The sequence below is a fragment of the Macaca thibetana genome, chromosome 6 (assembly GCF_024542745.1).
Source record: "Macaca thibetana thibetana isolate TM-01 chromosome 6, ASM2454274v1, whole genome shotgun sequence".
NCBI lineage: Eukaryota > Metazoa > Chordata > Mammalia > Primates > Cercopithecidae > Macaca > Macaca thibetana.
In genome coordinates, this window is record NC_065583.1 from 59120461 (window position 1) to 59133149 (window position 12689).

The 12689-nt window shown below is 39.5% G+C and overlaps 2 protein-coding genes across 7 annotated transcripts in view; both read right to left on the reverse strand.

Moving 5' to 3' along the window:
• The window catches only part of SNX2 (sorting nexin 2), a 488692-nt gene that overhangs the window by 378100 nt on the left and 97903 nt on the right, over positions 1 to 12689 (reverse strand). The window lies entirely within an intron of this gene.
• The window catches only part of SNCAIP (synuclein alpha interacting protein), a 147018-nt gene that overhangs the window by 36094 nt on the left and 98235 nt on the right, over positions 1 to 12689 (reverse strand). For all 6 annotated transcript variants that reach the window (XM_050795535.1, XM_050795538.1, XM_050795540.1 and 3 more), the window contains 2 exons: positions 3162 to 4033; positions 1415 to 1594 (listed from right to left, as the gene is read on the reverse strand). In XM_050795535.1, coding sequence (XP_050651492.1) covers positions 1415 to 1594; positions 3162 to 4033 — 1052 coding nt within the window. The remainder of the gene's footprint in view (positions 1 to 1414; positions 1595 to 3161; positions 4034 to 12689) is intronic.

Consider the following 12689-nt stretch of genomic DNA (forward strand, 5'->3'; position numbering starts at 1 on the left):
CAGGACTGTGTCCCAAATTTGCCATCCTGTACTTGTGTTACTGATAACTTAGCGGTCTTCTCCACTAGCTATTAGCTCCTTAAAAGTAGGGACCATGACTTACACAACTTTGTATTGCTAGCCACCAAACACAGTACCTAGTAAACTTGGTACACTTTGTTAAGCTCAACTATATTAAATCTTGACTTTACATTTGACTTATCTTTCTTCATGATAGCTGCCTGTAGTTTAGTTCTGTCTTTCTTAATGATAGCTGCTTGCAGTTTAGTTCTTAATTCGACATCATATCATTTACAACCAAAGGAAAATGATACCCACAAGGGTCATAGATTTATTTTGTTTAAAAATTATTTTCTACACCAGATTTGAAGTATACCTAATTACTTTGCTTAACTGAGCAAAATTAAATAAAATGGAAATTATTTTTAATGTATAAACATTTGCTGAATCATCAAATTAAAAATACACAAAAATCAGGGTTGCATAAAAAATATATTCAGGTAGAACAGCAGTTGATATTTTTTTAAATGTAATGTTCTTTAGTGACATGTAGGTTTCTCTAACAAATTCCCCTCATCAATTTCAATATAACTTCATTTATAAAAATTATGATTATTCAGCTTTTAGAAGACACAACTATTATGTAAAGCAAAATACATATGCAAAAGTACAAGATGTACTATATTTCCCTGAATGTCACTTCTGGCTTTTTAATAAATACGATTGGATTCTACATTTACTTGCCAAAGATCTTTTAGGTAATTTTAGTTGAATAGCTAATCTTCTAGTGATGTACTATATTTTGCAGAGGCACTTGCTGCAGTGCTATAAAAGTCCATGTTTTCTTGTCTCACAGTTTCTAGGTTTTAACTCTATCCCAGTTGACATTAATTTGTGTAGTTTTTGACAGCACACTGTGCTCTGTAAGAGCTAAACTCAAACTCGGCACTGATACTCTAAAAAATTCTTGATACTGAAGACACTTAAACTTCAGATGTGATCCATTAAGACCCCACTTTGTGATCTGAAATACTCCCGAGTGCTAGCATCCTTAAAAATACACCTTCCCCACATTTATCTTGCTCATTATTCAAGAAGAAATGAGAGTCTCTGATAGATCCAGGTGTGGTTAAGAAGCTAAATTGCAATCCCTATGAATAACAAAAGTTCTTAGAACCACAACATATCATTTTCCTTTCTCTTTAGTAGCAGATTGACAAAAACTGGGAATTTAGTCTCAAAATCTCAAAGCAGTGACTGAAATGTTTACTCTCTTAAATGCAGTATGTTCATTTGCTCTTTGCTTGACAAATCACTCTCTTCTCTCCCTTCCAACACTTTAGCTCACAAGGAATCTTAAAAAAAATAGAAATCCGACTTCTAGCTGCGGAGGTTCCAGCCCCCAACCAGTCACCTTAATGGCCAGGCCTGCTGGAGTCAACTTCTCAGTGTTGCGCTCATTGAGGCAGTCTTCTCCCATCAAAGAAGTGAGGTGCTGTAGACACTCTGCATGTCCCTGTGATGCCGCAATATGTAATAGATTGTTTCCATTTTCATCGTGAATTTTGTCTAGATTGTCTGCAGCTAGGTGTGGCTGTATAAATAGTAAGATTAGAAAACCCAAGTCAATAAATCAGAGCAAGACCCTGTGGGTGTTTTTCTCTGGGCACTGGAAAGAAGAAATGAGCTTATAGAAGTTCTGGTGGCAGCCTTGGGGATCTAATAAATCAGAGTATCTTGCTATTATTCTTTGTTACAATATGCTTTAGAACATGAGTTCTCAAGAGACAGATCTTCATATGAGACATGGCAACAGGGCTAGGGCCAATGAGGTGTGGAGGCTTCAAGCTGGCTTTCTAAACAACTATAATGACATTTACAGTAATTGTCAGGTTCCTTGTCTGTCTCCCCTACTTGATTGTGAAGTCCTTGAGGGTTGGGGCTGGGTTTTATTTCCTGTTTTAGGTTTGTTGAATGAATGAACTATTTGTTTCTACCTGCTTATTTTGCCTTGGATTGTAGAGAACTGGCTTTGGCAAACTACCTGATGACTGCTGGTATCTGGAGGCTACATGGCTTCGGTTTTCTCATCTCTAGTGAAGTTTTGTCCCTTGACTATGAACTAGTTGATAGAGATTTTTGGGTGAACTGAGAGGTGTTGTTAGCATTTGAGAAACATGAAAACATAAGAAAGACAAAAGAAAGGAATGAACCAAAGAGAATTAGCGGGAAGAGCCAGGAAAATTGAAAAGACATTTTCAGGAGAAAATACTACTACTACTTTATTTCATAAAATTATTCAATTATATCACCCTATCACAATAGTATTTGTGATAATAGAGCAAGTATATTGTACTTAAGTATGCATGGCTTTACAGTAAGTAGAATCACATTGCCAAGATGTGATGATTTTCCTGAATGAGACTTTAATTAGCATCATAGTATGAGCCCACGCTTGCTACTGTTTGATCCAAGTCTGGAAGCCAGAAAAGAACAATGTAGGCAGATGGAGTGCTATTTAAGTTTAGCTCTCTCTGAGCCTAAGCAGAACAGACTTTTCTTACATCATGTTACTCTGTTTCTAGAGTCTTTGGAAAAGCTTCATGCTCCCTAGACATGCAGAGCTGGAAGTAAGTAAAAACTCCACCTGGGTCAGAGGGCAATGAAGCTCTTGGGTAAGCTTCTATCTACAAATGCTTTTCAAACAACCTTGTCCAACTCTTCTGAATAATGATCAGGACAAAACAGAAGACCCTCTGTTTACATATCCGGCAGGTCCACCATCAGCCAAGAATTGACATCCCCACAAATAACTGCATGAGAGCATTGGGAACCATTTGAAAAGCAAAAAGAAAGACATTAAGATTCAAGTTAAAGAAAGTGCCGGGCTCTCTTTGTTTGAGATTGAGTCTTCTTTTCAGTTGAATTCATGCAAAGTTAAAATGAAATAACACTCACTCTCTAGCCATTTGTTTTCCCTGTATTAACCTCATAACTTCTTATTTTAAAACTCAAAAGGTCACATCTCCCAACTAAAGCCACAAGTAAAGATTAAGTAAGAACCAAAACAAATGCAGCATCTTTCTGTTACTAACGAATGCAGCTGATAAAAAAGGAGTCTCCAGTCTATTGACATGTATACTGAATTAGATTATACTTACCAGGAGAGAGATCTGTCCTTCTTTAACAATGTTCAAGATGCTTTTTACTTTTTTCAGATACTCACTCCTTTCTTCTGGGCCTTGGGAGCTGGTCCAGTTCAGGCCACTGACCTGCTCTTCTGGTTTGGATTCTGCTGCTGAGGATTGCAGGTGGAAGGCCCTGAGCTGGCAGTCTGGTGTTGTCTTCTCAACTTTTCGACCATGAGGATCACTAAATGTCTTGTTTAGGAAGTCTTTACTCTGGTTTTCAGGCTCATATGCAGAGCCACATTTAACCAGAGGAGGTGAGATCTCGGTTTCTTCAGTGGCCAGCTTGTGCTGGTCGCGGATGACAGCTGATGCTTTTCTCAAGTGAGGGCTTTTCACAGGAGAAAGAACACAAAATGGTGCCATGTTGGATGATGAGCTCTCAGAACTTCCTGTAGAGCAGGCTTTGCCAGAAAGGCCATTGATGGTTGTGCATAAGCCCAAAATTCTTTTTTCTGAAGTCACCTTGGTAAAAGAGGCAAGCTGCTGACTGGATTTAATATAAGGCACATCCAGAATCTCATCCATGTCGAGGTCGTAGTGCTCCAGTTCGCCCAGCGATGTGCTGGGCTCAGAGCTCTTACCTGGTGGCCCACCCACTCCATCTCCAGGGCTGAGCTCCTCAGGCTGGGGGCCCAGGTCAGACTCACCCCCTTTCTGGTACTCAACCACTTTCTGGTTCTTTTGGTCATCACTTTCATTGTTCTCCAGAGTCTCTGGCTGATGTTTCAGTGGCGAAACCCGCTTCACTGGGCGGAACTTACTGTACACATCAGCGATTCCTGTGGGCTTTTGCGTGTTTGTAATGAGAGTTGAGATGCCACAATTCCAGCTAGAGCTAGAAACTGTTTTTAAAAAATTAAAATAGGAAGCTATTAATTTGGAATGCTGAACACATCTTGGCTATGCAGGTAGATGTGGTTCATTCACGCTATGTTCAAATTAAGGCTCTGTGCATGAGGATGACTTACAGAGAGTGCATATCGATAGAACAAAAAAAATCAAACTTACCATTGGAAAACAACGAATAATCAAAGAAAGTTATAACATATTGACTCAAAATTAATTAAAGTAATAATAATGGTAATGGTAAACAGCTAAGGAAGCAACCCCAGATAAGTATTTAGGTTTATTCCCCGGATAGATCTACCTCCCTGGCAATATTTATATATTTGTCATCACCCTGAAAAACAAGATTAGAGAATAAGATTTTTTTTTTTTTTTTTTTTTTTTTGAGACGGAGTCTCGCTCTGTCGCCCAGGCTGGAGTGCAGTGGCGCGATCTCGGCTCACTGCAAGCTCCGCCTCCTGGGTTTACGCCATTCTCCTGCCTCAGCCTCCTGAGTAGCTGGGACTACAGGCGCCCGCCACCGCGCCCGGCTAATTTTTTGTATTTTTAGTAGAGACGGGGTTTCACCGTGGTCTCGATCTCCTGACCTTGTGATCCGCCCGCCTCGGCCTCCCAAAGTGCTGGGATTACAGGCGTGAGCCACCGCGCCCGGCCGATTTTCAGTGTTAAATAAATTTCCAAACTACAGAGCTTGCAGTGAGTCGAGATCGCGCCACTGCACTCCAGCCTGGGTGACAGAGCGAGACTCCGTTTCAAAAAAACAAAACAAAACAAAAACAAAATTCCAAACTAATTTAGGAAGAAAAGGGATGTATGCTGTATGCACACATGCACACACATTAGCGTGCATGTCCACATACACCCCTAATGCATAAGAAGTCCCATGTAAAGAAGGGGCATATTATTTAATATTGAGCAAATGCAAACTATGATCTGCTGAGTGACTCCCTAGGTGTGCCATTAAGTGGATTAGGGAAAGAATAGGAAGGAATGCAGTGCTCAGGAGCTGAAAGGCCTGTGGGAGACAAGACTTGGTTGAGTTAACCCCACCTTGGTCAAAGTACCTGGTCAACTATCATGCAGCAGCATTTCATGGTGCTTTCTGACATATGACACAGTGACAGAATGCACTAACACTTCACAACAGAACATGTTCTTTAAGATTCAATACTGCCCTCCATTGTTGAGAAGGCTGGAAATAAACAGGGTAAGAAAGTTCTGAAAAGAAGATGGGTTAGGCAGACTGGTTATTTTTTCTAATTTCTGTGCAAAGTTTGGATAAAGGTTGTGTGTTGGTTTGCATTTGAGTAAGTGTCTGGTTGTGATAGAGTAGAAAGTGAAACAGTCAGACACACCTGGAGGTGAAAGATAAGAACCATCTCTCCTAGTTATGAGAGGCTGCCTGGTGCCTTCTCTTGGGGCAAGCAGATGGAGCAACAACAGTCTCCTCAGCCATGATTATACTGCTTCCTCCCGTGCCACTCCCCTGCTAGATAAAAGATGACCCAGTACCCTTGGAAACTTGCAAGTCACTGATTTATGGGTTCCTAGTTCCCTGCCACATAGTTCCTATCATCCCCCATCAAAGGATGAGATTTCAGGGGGCATGCCCTACAGCTAGGGACCTTCCATTTACCTCTTCTCTTCTGAAACAACAAGTGAAAAGCATGTGTATGTGTGTGTTCTTTGCTACTGGGAACAACTAAAGGAAAAAAGAACATAAGATGGGTGTATATTCACATCTGTAACTTCTGCAATAGCCCTTGGCTGTGACTGACTCTTAGGGTGAAAGTGGAACATACATTATTAAAGTTCCCTAAATTTAAGCTACTGGTCATTCTTCTTCCTGCTGGGGTATGTTCTAAAAGGATTCAGAGAAGTTCTTGAATGAAGCTAAGGGGATGAGAGTGAGTGCTCTGAACCTGAATGCTATATAACTATCTGTGAGTTCTTTCCCTGAAACTGACCACAACTTTGCATGAGGTTTGCAAGGGTCTGCACTGTGCAGTCCACTTCTCAGACCTTTCTGGCTCTGACTTTTTAGAATCTAAGAAGAGAATACTATGAGCTGTGGAAGGAGGGCTGGATTCTCTCCAATAAGTAATGTAGAAGAGAATGTTCCAGAAGGGAAGGAAGGTATCTAGATGGTCTTAGGCTGCTGCTTTTTTCCCCTTTTGTTGGCTCTAGTTCTTAGTTGTACACAGTGCTTGGCATAGATCAGACAATTAACAAATGCTAGTATGTGAATTTGAATCTCACTTTGCATAACACATTAAATCTTCTAAAATGTACAAAGTGCATCCTTCTGAGGGATTTACAGTTTAATTTCACAGGGGACAAAATCCTGTTAATAAACTCAGTGGAGTGATAATCACCAGTAAGAGCTCAATTTGCTAAAGTTATTTATGAAATGTAAATATGCAAAGGCACAGACTAATTCCAGTTGGTCTCTTATAAATGTAAAAGTTTTCTATCTTTTATGTGACCTTTTCTCTCTAAAAATATAAAGCCATGAAAAATTAATGTCTGCCAGAAATTTCTGCCAAGCCTTTCTCTCTTCAAGAACACATGGTTACTTATTTAATTAAAACAGCAGAGATAGTGGACATAGAGTTTATAAGATGTAAATATGCCTTTAATTTTATTCATCAACTTTCTGCAAGACTTTAAATAAAATGGAAAAAAATGTATATACATACTCATAGACATTTCTGAGATACACTCTTATTACTGAGTATATTTGGTAATATTTTGCCAATTACCTTGATTTCTTTGGAACCTCTAGAAAATATGCATCTCAGAAGGTAATAAAAAAATTTAAAGCCACATAACTTAGTAGGTCAATACAACGAGTGCATTGTACCAATATATTTATGTGTTATATAAGGTCGTAGGTTCAAAGGGCTACTCTTTTATGTTGGCTTTATTTACATGTGAAATTTTTTCCAAGTGATACAGGGAAATGGATACCATATGTTTCCCAGCTGTTTTGTTCTGACAGGAGCCATTAAAAATGCTCTATGGAAATGAATTCTGTCTGGGTCTTACGAAAACACATCTTTCCACAGAAGGATCTAGAAACTGAAGAAGGAGTGCCAACATTTTGGTTTGTTGTCCCTCTCCTTCTTCAAACCTATGACTCTTTCTGAGGCTGTGAGTGAGATCTGTGTTTTCTCGTCTATGTTTTGATTGCCAAGAAAAGACATCCCAGTAATGAAAAATGGATTATTTCACAGGTTTTCATTAAAAGGCTCCAATTTATTGCTATATCATAAACCTGGATGGGAAGAAGGGCAACTTTGTGCTACATACAAAAGACAAAATTCAATTCCTTTATTGCTGCTAAGCTGTGTAATCATGTACTTTAAGAACAACACAGAAGAGGGGCTATTAATGACTAGTAAGATTTTCACTTGCAATTATTTAAATTTATCAAAAATTTCACTCATACTTTTATTTCATTGCAATGCAATAATACATTTCTTATCATACATGGAAACAAGGTTTAGACTTATTTTGTTACTAGAAAAATTTTGAGGCTAATTTTGCTTTTTGGAAATTATGAATAAATTCTTTACATGTTACCAAAATTTAAATCTCCCCAAATTTTATCCATTTTAGATTTGTACAAGCTCCATGAGAGCAGAGTCTGTGTCTAATTTATCTCTCTATCCCTTAAAGAACCCAGAAAAATTGCTTTACATAAGTAGATTCATAATGACTTTTTGGTTGAATGGGCTCATTTTCAACATCTTACAGAAGTAAACATGCCTAATAAGCCTTAAACCTGTCTATCTGATTACACCACAGATTTTCTAAAATGGTCAGTAAGTAAACAGACATGTATTTGCTGCTGATGTATAGGCCACAATTATCTCTTCAGTCTAGCTGACACTTGGAATGCCACTGAGCTTTAGTAAAGTATTTGCCTGCTGACTGTCCACACCCATCTACTGATTGAACAAACATGTAATGCAGTCTTAGAATGTGCAAGGATTCCTGATAGGTGGCCTGTTCCGATCCAAGTGCCTCATCTCTCTCCACCCTTTCCCACTCCCTCCCCTTCCCCTTTTCCCCCAATACATCCAGATGCTACTCCCCTTCCCAAAACATATTCCTTGTGATCGTGGCCTACATGGTGACAAGAACACTTATGCAGTCTTCCAAGCACTCTATCTCCAAGGCATCCTTGACTCTTCTCTTTCCTTGACCCCTGCCCTTCATCACTCAGGCACCAAGTCCTGCTGTGTCCTTATCCTTAATCCCTCTGAAATCTGGGCCCTCTTCTTCATCATCACTAAACTGACTGGACCACACTGGGATCCTCTCCCACAGTCTCTGTAAGTTTTTCCTGGCTTCCCCTGTTCTCTTTTTTTCAGTCCTGAGTGATCCTTCTTCAGTAAGTCTGACTTTGTCACCCAAAATCCACTCAAATATTTCAGGTAGCCCTGCACTAAACAATATTTCCCCATATGTGGGTGCATATCCCTGCAATACCTAAGAGGCGCACAGGAACCATGGTAATACCCCTGATTTACCGAGTGAGAATGCTATTGGCCTTCCAAATTCTCTTTCTTCTTACTAATTAATTTAAGGAGACTCATTTTGGTGCTAGAATGAATTTAACTCCTTTCCAAAACTTACAATTCCCTATTCGAAAAATGAGACCACAGGCTTCAGGCTCAGAGATGTTCATAAGCAAATAATTAAAGGAATGTTTCATGTTCAATTTATCACATTCATTTTAATGATGACCTTGAATTTATTGCAAGTGACCATGGCTTTCTGTTACAACCATAGTGACATGAAGTTTCTTTTAAAAACAAATATATCTGAAAGTCAGGTGTTTTAGAAAAATATATTAAATAAACAGTACAGATGCAATACAGGTAAAGCAAAAATAACAGAGGTAGACTTGGGATATAACGCATGTTGTGGAAATGATACTTAAATTACTAGGTTTGTGAAACCTTGGCTTCCAGGATAATAGCTAAATTCTTTAGCATGGTATGTAGCAGCTCTTGTATTTGTTTTCTAATTTACCTTATCATCTCAGCATTCATGATTCCCAAATCACTAATTTTTCCCTGCAGCTCCACTGCTAAATTCATCCTTTCTGGATATACCACACTCTCCCTGCGTTTAAGCTTATTCCTACTTTTCTATAATGCTCTTGGCTGTGTTCTCTGCCTGAGACTGAGGCTCATCTCACAAGATTCCACTCAGGGGTTATTTCCTTTGTGCAGTTCCTGTGACTCTCCTAGGGAATAATTGCTCCTCGATTCCCAGTGCCCTGATAATATCTGCACATACCTAGAGTTGGGCATTTTGGAAATTCTGTTACAACTATTCACTCATACACCTGTTTAATCTTCCCTCCTGAGAACCCCTCAAGGGCAAAGATAGCCTGAGAACCAACTTGTGTTTATAACCAGCCCTTTGTCTAGCAGGGTGCCTTGAAGATACTGGGGACCAATGACTTAATCTTTCCAAGAATGGATGAATGAATAAAAGAGGAGGTGGCCAGGGAAGAAGGAAGGGGGAAGGGAGAAAGGAATAACGGAAGGAAGAAAGGAGGGAAGGAAAGGAGGAGGAGGGAGGGAAGGAAGCTGCCAAAACCAAAGATGAAAAGTATAGTAAATAAATGAGTTCTGACACAATGAAGTCACCTTGCCACATTTTGGGCATACCAATTGTGCCAAGTATTTCAAAGACAGTGTTAGTAAGCTCTTGAAAAATGTTTAGACAAGATGTGCTGCATATTAAACCACTTTCATCTATTTCCTACAAAACATTCCTCAGTTTCCTCATCTGTAAAATGATGGGGTTAGACTATAAGATTGCCAAAACCTGATCCACCTCTAAATTTCTATGACTGTGTGGAATGTCTACAAATAATAGAGCTCTTTATTCTGAATGACTCACTATGAAACACTATAATTTCTCTGGATCTATGTCTTTCACCAGATCCTCACAAATTTATAATTATGAGGCTATGCTGATTGCTGACACAGAGCAACTGTTTGGCTCCTAAGACTGATAAATTAGTATTTTCTTAGGAAGATAATGGACAGTTTGCTGTTGCAACAGTGGATTCAATTTTCAAGACCAAACGTCAATGCTGGCTCCCAAAATGCCTATTTATTTTACTTCTAAATAGAAAGCTATGGGTCCATATTAGAAATTTAGCTTGAGACACCAAGAAGAGAAGAAAAGGGGTATGATTTAGGACAAAGTAGTGTTCCCCTACTGTTTTTCATTAAAAGTTAAATGGATTTTATTTTCCATGAGGAACAAAGTGGTCAGCTTTAGCTATAATTGCCTTCAAGTATACACAACAATATACCTCACATCCATAGCTACTGGAAACCTAGGCGCCTTCCAGAACATACTTTTGAAGTTCTTCAACATTCCATTTCCTTCCATTTTCACAGCAAAAGGAGGGGCATTATGAACGATTGGGAGTATTAATGCTAGAGTCAGGAGGTTGGTTAGTCTGATGTAAGCTGAAGTCTATACTGCACCCACTTACTGCAGACACCTCAGGTTCTGTAAGAAGTGATGACAGGTGGCTTATCCCATGTTCTGACAGGAGGAAGAAGGCACGGAGTCTGAGTGAGGACGACTTGCTGGGTGCTCTTCTGTGCTGCCCTGAGAGATCAGACCATGACCTGATCAAAATTAAGGCTGAGTCAAGTCTGGATTTGGAGAACTGTGATGGGGCACTGTGTTGGGAAGAGCAAAAGGGTGTGTGAGGAATGAGTGTTTCTGGGATGTTCCCTTTGGGCTGCTTGCTCATCCTTTTCATTGATGCTACGGACCCTCTAGTAAGGGTAATGTGAGGCTGAGAAAGGAGGACAGAAGGCTTGTTTATTATAGAAATGCCAGTCAACGATCTATACACATTAGGGCATTAAAACACTGTGGGGAAAGCGTCACTGATTTGGGTTCTAAACTTTCTGTCTTTAAGTGGCTACTGATACCAAGCAGCTGTCGTTGAATGTGTCTGATTCATGTTTTATTATTTCCAGCTCACATAATTTTGCACCCTATTTTCACCCATTTTTTTGTTTAGTGACAACTCATTGAAATACTCAAGCCCTACTACCCTGGATAGAAAAGATACTTCACCAAAGAGGCATATTCCATCACGAAATCAGACTCAATATTTTGACAACTTTAAACCTTTGGGCTTCGAAAGTACAGTTTCCATAGAACAGCAATTGGTGGGGTGAAGAAAGTTACATGGTCTTTGCATTATTGTGCCATCTATAAAGTATGCTGACCTTCACTTTGACACTAGCAAAACCTTGTGAGTGGATTAAGTTTTGTGTTCATTCCAGGCCCATTTACCAGGTTTCCTTTCCTTCTTTCCCCCTCTCTCTTGAGGAAATGTAGGGAGAGATACATGTCAGGGGACAGTGAAAGGCTTACCATTGGAGATGCTCTGGAACAGGGCAGAGCTCTGAGCAGGCTAAGTGTGGCTTCTGGCCATGCAGCACACACACATTTTAACTGAAGGTGGCGATGTTTTACAGGGTTGATCTACCGTCAAGGACAAAGGACTCTGAGTTACTGCTTCTTGGTAGGAGAGAACAGGAGGCTGATAGCACAGGTTGAAAAATTTCTACCCTCTTCTCTCCATTTTCAGTTGACAACTCCCAAAATGTCTGCTGATTTTACTTCTAAATATGGACTATGTGTCCACATTAGAAAATTAGCTTTAGACACCAAGACGACAAAGAAAATGGGGTGTGTCTTTAGGGTATAAAAGTGTTCCCTTCTTGTTTTATTTTTGCTAAAAGTTAAATGCATTTTATTTTCCACAAGAAACAAAGTGGTGAGTCTGTGAAAAGTGGTCTTATTTTAAGAAGGACACACTTTAAGGGGAGGAGAAATGGAAGATCCAGTGCTGGCCCGCAGCCTACTCTTGCTCTTGGCAGGTCTGTAGGTCTGCCCTTGCAAGCTCCTACCATGGCCTGAACCCTCAGGTACAAGACTGGAGAGAGAACAGGCAGGTGCAGTGGCAAACAAAGTGGGAGGAAGAATGGACAGTGGCTCGCCGGGATTAATGAATGGCAGAGCTGCTGCACCTCCGTCTTCAGGTGCAGGTCACCGTACACTTCACAAATATTACTAATAAGAGTGAAAAAAAGATTTAAATATATTTTAAGAATTCTACAAAGCAATATTTCTCATTTGGAATTTTCCTAAAATGCCCTCCACTTAATACTTTAAAATTGCCGATACATTTATGTAAGGCTTTTTATGCTGCTGAGTACAAGGCAAGTGTATGATTTCATTAGATTTCCACAACTCTGGAGGATGGATAGACAGTTCTTATGTATTCTTACTTGGAAATAAATGAGAACTCAGAGAATTTTAAGTGTAATGTGGAAAATGACATAGCATGCTGACTTCTCAACTAGGACCAAGGTTCTCTGACTCTTAACTTTCTTTCCGTAACACTGGAGGACTGCCTTATTGAAATTAAATTATTCCCTAAAGATACAATTCACATTTTTCTCTATTTGGGTCACATATATGCAATGGAATCCCAGAAATCAGTAGTCATACTCATTTCAGATTCACTCTAACCTAAATCCAACACTGTGTTGTCTGTGTAAATTTTGGTAACAATTTACTAGGAAC